The following is a 13,669-nucleotide window of genomic DNA, read 5'->3' on the forward strand; positions in this document are numbered from 1 at the left end:
TGTGTGATTTAACAAAACCAACTGACCTTTAAATCAAAAAATAAGAAAATCCTTATATTCTGTGTATATCGTTGTGTAGGAACCCCTGTATCGATCCACCCTGCATCGAGACTCGATTAACGAATGGCTTTGAATCAGGTGATAATTAGCGAGCAGGTGCTGCAAAAATAATCCTGTTAATTAATATAAAAATTGAAAAATGCAATAGCTTGCCCGGCCATTAATCAAACCCCAAAAAAAGCATAAAAATAGTTGATTAATATCTCCTATACAAAATGATCACTGTCCGCGGGCTCGTGTCTCCTTGCTCAAAAATTGACGGTATCACTCATCGCGATGGTTTTTCCACCATTGTTCGGGAGGCGATCGGTAATAGACGCGATGTACTTTCCCTTGGTGTTCGCGGAATCCCGAAGTTCTTTTCGAAACATAATTGTATCGGAGTGACGCGAGACGCGACGTTTCGGCATTCCAAGGATGAGAAATGTTCGTATTTTTAGAATTTTTTTTCCTCCATTCGAAGATACCTTAGATGGATTGCTGTATATTTCATTCCTTGTTCGTTACCTTAGACGCGAAAGTTTCAGAGAACCGCTGCAGACGACATAAACTGATCGGCGGAGCGGATCCGTGTCAGATTCGGACACCTCTTCAACAATATCCTATCGCGATGCACTATGTGAAATTGCTGAGTAGATATACGACCCCCCTCGATGGCTCCTGTTCTGTCGTATACTACGAACCGGTAATCGTCGGGTTACGTTTACTCCTTTTTATATTTTTATCGCCGGATCGCACGAGCTCGTTATTCCGCCAATGATCTCGTGACGAGTCCTTTTCTTTTGCTAAATCCCACGCGGAATTATAGACTGATTGGTACGACGAAAGAAACTGCAGAGCCAGCCCCGGGACTACGCGCGTTCGTACAGAATGAAACGAGAAAGAAATGGTAAAACTAACAATCAAAAAATCCGCGTGCGATAATTATAAGGACCGCGAGGGTACTTATCGAGTCTCGATAAGTTTTTGTTTCACTCCGATGAGGATTAATTCGGACATCTCCGCAACCGCGTCCTCCGATAATCTTACGGCTTCGAGATCTCATATTCTAAACATCGATATCCGCGGATAAGATTTTTCTCACGAATCGGATGGAGCTGATTGTGCAACGACGTATAGCATACATCGAAAATTATGAAAACCTCTGTGCGTGGAATTTTTCGGGTCCCGAATAAAAAAGCTCTACATCCGGACGAAAAAAAGTATTCGGCAACCAATATCGCGAGGAATGACAAAATGTGGGAAGGCAGAAAATTAAGAAAAACAAAATTACGATCACGGAGACGGAGATAACAGTCGGCTTAGATGAAAAATGAAGAGCGGTGGATACGAAGTGAAAAGAAATATCGGAAAGAGATCGCTTCGAGTGTTAAAAAGAAAATTACGACGGTGGAAAAGATACGGTAGGTAGAATTTGGCAACAGCTGTGTTGCAGCGGGCGATTCGGACGAGAAATTCAAAAAAACCTTCATCAAAATCCGCTTAATCGTGATACGTGCGGCATAATCCTATGGGACCCCACCATAGGCGGTGGTCAGAATCGTGCGAAAGTTTGCCGGGATCCTCCTGAGGCTAACTCGAATTGACCCCTCCGATTGACCTGGACGTCAACCGAGTGTAAACGAGAGAAACAGAACGAATTCTATCCTAGAACGAACCATAATAGCCCGCGGTGATACGGAAAACTGTAATTTCCGGATTTTCCTTCCATTTTCAAAAAGAATTCCATTCACAGCCGATCGAACCTCGGGGCCATTTCAACTATCTTATGACTGAACAATTCTTTCTATTTTTCTTTTTTTTCTTCTTTTTCATTCTCATTCGTTCTACACATTTTTTCTTCAATTTCCCGATTCGCCCGTTCGGAATAATTGCTCCGCTGCGATATTAATGAAGTTGTTTGGTTTCGTTCTTTCAACTTTCAAGCTCAGGTACATCGAACTTTTGAACACCGTATACCAGAATACGAAACGAATTTTTTCAGACTCGTCCCAACCTTTGCGCGTGTTATTTTGTCGGAGGCTCCGACTCGCATCAGCTCGAATATACGCGTGTACCTACATTCAGAATTATAGTAATTAGTCTTCGTCAAAATGTCGCAAACGAGAGTCATTACGCAACGCCCGAGCACTTGTACCCACCAACAGAGTTGAGCGACCCTCTTATTTTTATGGAGTCTATGGGCGAGATACGCGCAGACTTAAATACCCAATAGGTACGGAAAATATCTCCTCTTGCAATTACACTTTTTGCTTCGAATCTCAAAAATTACTTCGCTTTGAAGCTGATTCGGGGTTCGACGTTGCGATTCTTTGGTTTTGATCGTTTCGTTTTTTTTTTTCGCTCATCACTCGATGTGTGTTCTCTTCTTTTTACCATAAAAATATCGTCCATATTCCAATTATCCTCCTTCAATTTTGTTTTTTTTTTTTTGCCAAATTTCACACATGTCATTTATTCGCAGTTGGAGAACAAACCGAAGCGATTTTCGCTTCGTTTTACTTTTCCTCTTTCTCGTATTCCGTGTTTCTCTCGTTCGAATTGTTACGAGAAATAACGAGCCAAATTAGACGACGTGTAGCCGGGTGTAACGTATAGTGATGACCGGAGTTTCCGCAGGTGTAGGTGGGAAACAATTGGATTCCCTGAAATTCTAATACCATGTAATTTAACTCGTTACGAGAAATTCTCCCGGGGGCGTAAGGTTGATATCTAATTTTTTAATTTCCTTTTTGTCCCCTCTCTCCCACACCCTATCCGCCGTACAACGAAACGCCATTTCCATTACAGAACGTTCTCGTCACGTTTGTGACGCGGCTGATCTCATTGCTATTATCTGCAATAATGCGGTTTATTCTTCGAAAATTTTAATTCTCATTCGTCCGAGAACGAACGACGAGACAAATATCCCTCGCACTCCGTTACACTCGATGCTCGTGACTTTCTATTTAAGTTTCCTTGAAAATGGAACGCGCTTCCCGCCACCTGAGGGACCGTAAAACCAAAAGGGACGAAAGAGAGAGAGAGAATGATCGTCGGAGAGAAACGGAAAATCTACCCGGCGGCGTTCTGCGTTTCTTGCTGCGTCTTAATTAACAAGCGAAGGAAGATCTCTGAGTACGCGAACTCGAGATATCCTCGTGTTTTCGAGACCCGTACCGTGTATGTACCTGCTTTCCTGATCTTCGAGTAATCTTCAAAAAACAATCAGCTTCGTTAAATTCAAATTTAATTTATACCGTGTTTGCTTTCCGCGTTATACTCGTTCCTTTTTCTCTTTATTACTTTCGAGCTGCCGCTGTCGTCTTCTCTTCCGGTTGCGCTCCGCAACTTGTTGAGTTGTCGACTCCGTTTCCGTACATCTTGCGGAGAGCTGAAAAAAAAAAATAGAAATCCCGTTCGAACACCTCGATATTTCCGATGATTCGTAACACCTGAGCAGCGGGCCAAACGATCTTTGGATATTCGGTCTGTTTTTCTATTTTTTTCACGCGCCCCTTTGATACCTGAGTCTTAACTTTTCATTCGGGGAATGTACGTTGCGATTGCCCATTAAATGGTCCAAGCTTAGGGGACTTTTCGTGTCCCACCAGACCGCGACCAACGGCAGACAGCCTCAGGCGAATTTAATTTAATCTCATTTAATCTAATTGCTGAGCAGCCTACAATCCCGTTATTAATCCACCTCATGGCGTATGTATGGGTTTTTACATGTAAGCGAAATCCGTGCGGTTATTTTGTTAATTTTCTGCGGAAGCGCCTGAAAAATCGTTCGTCCTACTTCTTCGGAAATCTATGCCTGTTCGAAGTTGGGGATGATTAAAAAAAACCTTGATGTACGACGCGATCCTACTTTGCTTCAACTTGAACATTTTCTCTAATTCGTTTGTTTTAATTTTTCCAGTTTTTCGTACGAAAGATGACGCCGAATATTTTTCTTCGCCATGAAATGTGCGGAGCGAAGAAGTAACAGCAGCCGGTGTCGCACAGCTGTGTCAACGTTCGAGGGGGTGTCAGAATCGCTTTGAAGAAAACTGGGGCCGAACGTCATGTATAACTTTTAAATTTCTATACGCAGTAGTCTGAGGTTGGTTTTTCTATTTTCTCCATTCATTCTACTTGACGAAAATTTTTTTCCAACGATCAGTGCAGTTGTACGTACGTGTATTTTGTTTGCGAAAACAACGCGACACGGGCCGAAACTTCTATTCTCCACCGCGGAGAGGTTTCATAATTTTTTTTTTACCATTTTTTTTTGCCCCCCCCTATCGATTTTTCCCGGTCTATTCCGGACTTAATGAAGTGACTATACCCGTCAATATCTACGTCTATTTATCGACCCATCGATTAAACACGTCGCGATGTCGTCGCCCGAGTTTTCAAACTCCGATATCGGGGTATCGATTGTCCGGGGAATTGCTCTGGGGCAACAAAGCCTCAGTCAACTTTCGTCCACGATTCATCCGCAACTTTCAACGGTTACTTCAACTTCGAACTTCAACACTTCGGCGGCCAATGTAAACGGAGAGGTTGCCGGAGGTGGCACCGCCACCGGGTCGGCAGGTGGTGATTTGCTCGAAGGATTGATCGTCCCTTTATACGCGACGATATTTGTCCTCGCCGTCATAGGAAATTTGCTCGTCGTCGTCACCCTGGCTAAAAACAAGAGGATGAGGACGGTCACAAACGTTTATCTGCTGAACCTGGTAAGTGCCACTGCATATTCATCGATACGTCGTAAAATTCAAACTAATGTTCAACTGTTCCGAAGAAAATTAAAATAGAAATGATTAACGTAAAACGTCTACTACGCTTCCTCTAATTGAAAGTTTAATCGAAACTTTGTTATTAATCGGAACGGAGGATTATTTAAGGGGACGGTAAAGCCAGCTTTGTACTCGTACACTTGCATAGGCAAGGTGTGTGCGTGTGTGTGTGGGTATAACTTCAGGAGGTGAAAATTGAACTAGCGGTGCAATATGTATAGTACATCCGCATAGTTTGTTCTTGCGTACCATCAACGGTCAAAGTTGGTCGGTGAGGGTTTGCCGCGTTAAATTTATACTCCGAGATCGCTCGATCATACGTATGTTTTCCCGCTGCCTGTACGCATCTGAAGGGTGCATGTACCGAATGCGTACACCGCAAGGATACGCGAGAGGATTACCTGTCGGAAACACGCGGTGCGGGACCGTGAACGCGCGGAGGGAAACTATAACGATCATATCCTCTCTTTAGCTGTATCCATCTCGCTTTAATTTCACTGCCCCCGTTCTCTCTTCTCCCGTCTTGCGGATTATCAAGAGACGAATGGCGGTTTACATGGCTGACGTAAGATGAATTGGTACGTTTGACGGTAGCGAACACCCCGTGGAAATTCGCTTTCCAAATGATACACGTTACACGTTCACGGTATTTTTTATTCTATTCGTATTACCGGCGGACCATGGAGGCGCGAGGAAATTGAAACTGCATGCGGAATTATATGTCTTCCGAATTAATATTGCGGATTCTATAATGTAACTATTTTTGGGATACATGGATAGGCACATAGGAGCCTGTATGTACGTACACAGATATCGGAGGCTCGGGAGTTTCTCTTGTTTCTCTCGGGGAGTTCATCTCGGCCATTAGTTTTCCGCAGGAATCCAATTACCGTTCCAAATACGATCGCTGCTTTCCAATTTGCCCTTTTTGCCAAACGATTGCTTTATATACATACCTATGTACGCGATACATATGTGCTAGGGTGGGTGGAAGAAAATTATTTTTTTTTATTTTATTAGCATGGGGGCAGAATTTGTACCTTATGAAAAAAGCAAATTTTTTCAATGTGAAAAAAATTTTTTACTTGATATTTCGAGGTAGCCCACTCGTTTTTCGAATAAATCAATCAAGTGGGGTACTTCCAGCAGAACAATTTTCTTGGCGCGTAGCAGCGTAGAGCTTTGTTGTGAGACCGTCACCTTCGGGGCTGAGCAGAGGTGACGCAACACAATAAACCCCGCGCCCGTGGCTACCTGACTCCAGCAAAGCTCGGGCTCCACTGTAGACCGAGATATTCGAATATTTCGACCCATAGATGGATTGCAAAGAATCAAAGTAAGTCTACGACAAAAACCACTCGATATGTCTTAATTTTTTTACTCCCAACAGCAAATATTTTATGATTACTCGATCGATTGCATAAGTGGATGATTTTGGCTTTCAGATTTGTATTCCTGAGCTAATTATACGTGAGATTGCTCTTGAAAAACTAAAAAAAAATCGATTTTTGAGCAAATAAAAAATCGATTTTTGGGCCAAAAGTAAAGTAGTTTGAAAATTGATTGTATTACACTTTTCTTACGTATTTTGAGCTCAGGAATCCGAATCTGAAAGAAAAATTGATCTATTTTTACAATTGACCGAGTTATCGCCAATTTTCAGCTTTTGGGGGTCAAAAATAAAAAATTTATTTTTTAATCTATCTTACTGTAATTTGAGCTCAGGAATCCGAATCCAAAAGAAAAATTAATCTATCTTCAAAAATGATCGAATTATCGCCATTTTTAGGCATTTTTTGGCATAAATTTGAGGATATCTTGAAGGGAAAAAATCGTAGCTCAATTTTCTCAACGGATTCGTGTTCCTGAGGTCAAAATACGTAAGAAAAGTGCCATACGATCAATTTTAAAAAATAAAAATTTTTGGTCAAAATTTGAGATTTTTCCAAGGGGTACCCCTTACGATTTTTTCAAATTTTGGCCGAAAATTTTTATTTTTTTAAATTGATCGTATGGCACTTTTCTCATGTATTTTGACCTCAGGAACACGAATCCGTTGAGAAAATTGAGCTACGATTTTTTCCCTTCGAGATATCCTCAAATTTATGCCATAAAATGCCTAAAAATGGCGATAATTCGATCATTCTTGCAGATAGATCAATTTTTCTTCCGGATTCGGATTCCTGAGCTCAAATTACATTAATATAGACTAAAAAATGAATTTTTTATTTTTGACCCCCAAAAGCTGAAAATTGGCGATAACTCGGTCAATTTTAGAGATAGGTCAATTTTTCTTTCAGATTCGGATTCCTGAGGTCAAAATACGTCAGAAAAGTGTAATACAATCAATTTTCAAACTACTTTACTTTCGGCCCAAAAATCGATTTTTTTTTTGGCTTTTGAAGGGTAATCTCACATATAATCAGCTCAGGAATACAAATCTGAAAGCCAAAATCATCTATTCATGCGATCGATCGAGTAATCATTAGGTGGAAGTACCTCACTTGATTAAATATTTATTTCTAAGAGCGAGTGGGCCACCACCAAATATCAAGTAAAAAGTTTCTTCCACATTTGAAAATTTTTTTGTTTTTTATAAGGTATAAATTCTGCCCCCATGCTAAGAAAATAAAAAAAAAAAATTTCTTCCAACCCACCTTCATATATGCATGTATATATTCTCGCACGTATGTACGAAAACGCCTCCATACACACCGCGGTGATGCAGTACTTGATCTGGGGAAAAAACTAAGAGAACGTATTCAGCTTCAATTTATCACGGTTCGGCTCGGGCGGAATCGAAATTTGAAGGGCGCGGGTTCAAAAGATTTTAGATACCTTTATTTCGCGTGCGCGATAAACATCTTCGGCTTCCTGATGCCGCAGCATCCCAGAGGATACGATGATAAGTTATCGTTCTCGGAAGTTTTAGCCGGCAAAGAGGCAACAGTTTCGCTCGTGCCGTATACACCGCGCGCACTAAAGTCTGCCAATTCTCCAGCGCGCTTGATTCCGCAACGGGACTTTACTCTATAGCTACTACGGCCAAACTTTGTCTGATTTATGCCTTACACACTGTACCGCAGAGCATTATAGTGTTTCCAGCGACTGTTATACGAACGCAGTGCTAGGTGGTAGTTGCCGAAGGTCCGGAAATTCCAAGCTGTTAACTGCCGGGTAGTCTTCGAGTTTCAGGGGTGTGCGGGAAATAATTGGATTTTCAAATTGGATCGAACCAGATTCGAGTCGACCGTTGTGTCGTTCGGAAAACAATGCATATTTCAAAAAAGCAGAAAAAAAAAAACGGAACGACAGGTGACGATTTTTTTTTCTATACCTGTGCGTTTAGGGTATAACTGTATGTATGAGATGGAAAAAGTGCGGAACGATATTTTCCCGAGTTAAAAATTGCTACCAGACTCGTGTCTTAAGTTTCTCAGTTTTCTCGAGCTCTCTTGTTTCTTAGGGATATTTATTTTACTACCGAGCATTACTTACTCCCACAAGAATACTGGGCGTAATTCGCAACAGTTTTTCTTCATACTTTATTAGTTTTTTTTCGTCTTTTTTATTTATTTATTTTTTTTTTCAAGTTTTTTCGGCTTTTTTTTTTTTTTATTTATGTGTAAGTAGGTATACGTATCAAAAGCATCGAAAATGGCGCGTGTGAAACGTTTCACTTTATACAATACAGTCGAGTACATACACACGTATGTAATACCTGATATAGAAAATATGTACAGAGTGAAGAGAGGGAAAGAAAAATTAATTCAACCATTTCGGTACATAGGCAATACATACACGTGTGAAATATAAGATATAAAGTGTAGAATACTGCCGTATAATGTACTTTATTTTCCAATTTTGAAAATGTCGAGAGATTGGTGTCGTACCCCGCGATCCATTTTTTTCAGTATTCCAACCGCTTGACGAAAAATAATGCTATAACTGCCGGCTCGATTATACCACGACTTTGCTCGAGCTCACAATCAGTTTCGAAGTGGATAGAAAAAAAAAGGGGAATCTTTTTCGTTACTCCGAAGACCTCGGAAACCCCCCACCTGTCGTCTGCGTCTCGGATGTTCCTCGAAATAACGAAAAAGATCCCAAAAAAGGAAAGTACGCAAGATTTGAAAAAAAATATGTTTGTAATAATATAACGACTAAAAAGACGTATTTTTTATTGGTCGATCGAATCGCGAAGTGAAGTGGAAAAGGGGGTTGCGTCGCGCGTTGCTACCGAAATATATGCGAGGTAAATTAGCCCCACGTATCAGGTTCTCACGCCTACCCGATTTGATTGAAATTCTTATCAATCGAAGAGAGAGAGGCGAAAAAATAATAGATATACAGCGAGTCGCAGGATCGCCTTAAATTCCGAGACATATTATAGTTGTCCTGTAAAACGTGTATCGCTGCAGCCGTCGATCGATAATTTCTCCGTAATAGCCGTGATTTGATTTATTCAGAAACTTTTTCTACCACCGTCGTCGTGCGGCAATGTATGTATTTACTTTTGGAGAGGAAAGAAAATAGGATAAAATGATATGAAATGAAATAGAGGAGAAAAAAAAAAAAAAAAACTTGGAAATATATAAAAGTTACTCTTCACTTTTCAGACCGTTGGGAATATATTTCCGATATTGCCGCAAAGCTTCTCGTACACATCTACCATGCGTATGAATTTTTAAATCCTACCTCTCGTTTATTTTGACTAATATCTTTGCCGAGAGGATCGAAAGATGAAATAAAATGGACAGAAAATTATAGAAGATGGACGCTGTTGATGCCGTAAATTTTTCACCTATGATTATCGGTTAGATGAAGTGAAAATTTGAATTCCGATTGAATTCGGGTTAAAAAGATTTCTCGGATACTCGAGAGAAATCGACATCGGGAAACAAAGTGAGAATGAAGAAACCCGTTTCCGTTTCCGCACCAGTAATGAAGACCTGTTTCCGTTCGGTTGCTTTCCTTGACGATACACACGTTGTTTATTCCCCTCGCTTATCCCGAAACTTAAGCTACAGGACTCGGGACATTGAGCTCGCAGACGACCCCCAGACATTTCGCATCCCCCCCCTCCCCTTCCCCTCGTTTCTGGAAACCCTGCAAATGTGAAAGAAATGTTCTCTCATGTTTTACGAATCTCGCGCATAATTTATGGCAGGGTATATCTACGTAGCGATACCTACGTGTGTACTTACCGGTGGCACACACGCGCTGGGTTTAGCTATTTACAGACGACGGTACCTTGTATGCACACAAACACGAAGGTAGATCCATCCGTCCCCGGTACTCTGCATCCACTAACTCGTGATCTCGAGATATTTGATATTCCGAACGAGTTGCCTTCAATTTCGGATGAATAAACACGTAGGTGTATGCATAGACGTAATAGAGAGTAAGAAGTTTCATAGGACTTCACCGATCGGCGCGTTAATTATATCGACGCGAAAATTGTTACGTCAACATTCTACCGATGAATTATTAATTTGTGGTTTTTTCATTCTTCGTTTCACGACTATCGATTATCCATAAATTCATTGTTACAATTAGCGATGTACGAGGCATTCGTTTTCTCCATTATATTGCGATGTTATTATTCACGGGCCATTTTATCCGCTATAGTTTATAACATTCAACAATTTCCGGATTATATCAAACCCTCGTAAATCCGACCAACTATAACCGCCGCACTTGTTCGCTATAGGTTTACGTAATACGTGCACAATGTATGTGCTGCAGGAAGCAGAAGCAACAAGTCGGAAGTTTATCCGCCCTCGTTTCGGAAGATAGAAAATAGTAAAACCTCGGGGACGAAGCGCACTCGCATGATCAATCTACATCTCGCGGCGAACAATTTTTCGGTTTTTCAATCCCGAGGGTGGAAATATCAAAGTCCTCGTCTCCTCGACAGACGTCTCGCGGGCGGTTCGTCGCGTGATCCTCTCTCTTCTATTTTCGTCGGTTTGACTTTTCTTTATTCACCGGACCTCGAGGGACACGGTTTTATCCGTTGTCGGAAATCACGATGGAAGAAACGCTCGAAGATCGTCGATGATGAGACGAAAGAGGCGGGGGGGTATGAATAAAGAATCACCTGAGAAAAGGGCGGTTGTATCTCGCGTACGCGCCGCACCGTAGCGTTAAATATTTCGCGGAGGCAAAAGGCGCGCGCGGGATTTGTGCGTTAGGAAACGAATGATTTACACCGGCGGTAAGGTGTTCTTATTCGAGGAGGACCATATTTCCAAGCTAAACCGCGAGATTACCGACTTTTGTATACCTGTCTTCTTATACGCCGCTCGCACACAAACGCACGGTGAACCGTTGCCAACTAATTGCTCGCTTCACTCATAGTCTGCCCCCGGTTATAATACACGTAAGACGACGTGCCTCGATTAACAAACGGGATTTAATGCTATTAATATAAAGCAAGTATTTCACCGAAATTATGAGTACAGGTATAACAGCGTTGAAAACGAAATATGGTTCGCGCTGAAACGCGCCTGCAGACGCGCGTGAAGCTTGGAAAAAAAAAAGAAAAATGAAAAAACGGATTAAAGTTTAGCGAAATGACGAAGTCCAAAATTCATCGTTGCGCAATGTACGCTGTCACTGTTCATTTCAATTCGTATTGGGGTCCGCGTCCTCGAACGAACGAATGGAACGTAAGTGGGGTGTGAAAAAAATTGGGGTACGTATCGTGGAAAATAAATTCGGGAAGACGGTGCTTCGGGACCGTTGAATAAATTCAATTTGAAAACAATAAAAATACAGGAAATACAGCCACACGTCTGACGGAGAGGGCAATTTTTGCAAAATTCGGAAGCGAGGTACGCGTAGCCGCGTTTTGCACTTGGACACGTCTCTGCGTTTGCACGATGTAGAGTTGCAAGAGAAGAGAAAAAAAGAAAAAAGAAAAGAAAAATTGAAACAAAAATGGAGCTCGAAACGAAATTAAAGACCCCTCGCATAATCCGGTACATTGCTGCATTCCCACCCTCGTTGTTGTACGAGATTGAAGTGGAAATTTTTTTGCCCTCTTCGTAAGTTTGAAATAAAAATAATATAGGTTACATATATATATAATATAATACGAACTTCTCGTCGATGGTGATACGAGAGAAGAGAAATAGGTGAGAGATAAGAAAGAAAAAAAAAAAAAAACGTAAAAAAACGTAAAAAAACAGAATATCCGGGGGCGCGAATCGCGAGAGGGGTGACCTGATTCAGAAGTTGGGAATCAGATTCCTGTATCTCGTTGCCGATGGTGTCGAGGAATTTTATCCGTCTACCGGCGAATACCTCGAGACTCGATAGCCGATAGCCGGTTGCAATTTTTCAAACAACGCGTCACGCCGACGCAATCCGAGCAGCTCGACCTTCTTCGATGACGAAATCCCAGTAGTTTTTTCCCCGAAGGACGAGTGCAGCGGCAATGTTTCTCCCGTCGGAAAACGTACGAGGGTATCGCAGCTCTTATACGTGGGGGATGAGACGACGTGGTGCGTCGTTGCAAAAATAGCCGGAGGTATGATTTTCGTTCACTTTATACACCCGTCTATATACGAGACACAGTTACACGTAGGTGTGTATAAATTCGAACGAACAGCGATCACGGTTGATCCCCGGGGAAAAAGGTTGCCCACTGCATGGGGGGAATTCGTTCTTTTTCACCCCCTTTTTCTCGCTCTTTTTTCGCTATCGAAGAACTTGCGGAAGTTCACGGTATTCCGGAAGTCAAACGTAGATCCAACGGAGCAACGGAAAAACGCCCGAACGCTACTCTCGCCGTGGAAAAATCAAGGATGTATAAGTCATATATCTTATGGGACGAAGCTTCCGCGTGATCCACGGTATAAAACCCGTGTAAGTGTATTTGAAAATAACTTTGGAGAAGAGAAAACATTTATATACCTCCTCTTCGCCCATTTGTATTTCTCCTATTTTCTATGTTCTTTTTATTTTCTCATCGCCGTTTTATGACCTGGATAATCGCGAAGCTTTTTTCTTCCTTTGAACCAATTTCTCTCGCCCGGAATATAATGTTGGGAATTCTGGTGACCGCTTTCTCGATATAAAAACGTCGGTTAGTATAATTTTATGAGGATCTTTGTCCCCCCGTCGTACCCGTGTCTCTTCTCCTCAAACGAACATATTCGATTTAGCTTCAGAAATGAAAGCTCAGACTTCAATTTCGAGGAAATCGAGTGCGTCAACAAAACTTCAGAGGTCAGATATTTCCGTTTCTCTTTGAAAATTCGGAGATCGTCACTCCCGACGTCTTTGTATTGGATCGCAGTCACCCCGAGTGGAAGGATCTCTTCGTCTTTTTTCCTTTCCTTTTTTCGTTGTTTTTTTTTTGCTTTCTCCCGATTGTAATCAGAGAAATGAACGGTCGACTTGAATCAAAGATCGTGTTTGACGTTTGAAAATTGTTACCACGCGCGGATTCAATTAAATTTGCTCACAGAGGAAATGTGGTGTTACGTACGAGAAAACGGCGGCGCAAGGGAGGTGGCGGAATTCGTTATCCCGAAGCTGGTGATAGGACACAATATTTTCGATTTCTTGGAATTTATGCCCCTCGGGTACGTCGATAGATCGATTTTTGGCGCACAAAGTGTCGGGCCGAAGTCGGGCGACTCTCATGTATAAAATTTAAGAGGGGATATTACTCTGGGGCGAAAGGACGCGCGACCGCATATAAAACCGATTAATATAAGTGGATAAACGCCGAACCTCCTGAAAAATCGTTAAGGGATGATCGCGGAAGACTGCGAATTACGGTCTTCGTTTTCTTCTGCTTTTTTTTTTTCTCCCAACATATACACACG

The 13,669-nt window shown here is 41.7% G+C and overlaps 1 protein-coding gene across 5 annotated transcripts in view; it reads left to right on the top strand.

Moving 5' to 3' along the window:
• Positions 1-13,669, top strand: part of LOC105691228 (cholecystokinin receptor-like) — a 43,496-nt gene that overhangs the window by 9,350 nt on the left and 20,477 nt on the right. For all 5 annotated transcript variants that reach the window (XM_048656307.1, XM_048656308.1, XM_048656306.1 and 2 more), the window contains one exon: positions 3,965-4,766. In XM_048656307.1, coding sequence (XP_048512264.1) covers positions 4,422-4,766 — 345 coding nt within the window. In that variant the 5' untranslated portion in view covers positions 3,965-4,421. The remainder of the gene's footprint in view (positions 1-3,964; positions 4,767-13,669) is intronic.

This window comes from Athalia rosae, chromosome 5 (genome assembly GCF_917208135.1).
Source record: "Athalia rosae chromosome 5, iyAthRosa1.1, whole genome shotgun sequence".
Taxonomy (NCBI): domain Eukaryota; kingdom Metazoa; phylum Arthropoda; class Insecta; order Hymenoptera; family Athaliidae; genus Athalia; species Athalia rosae.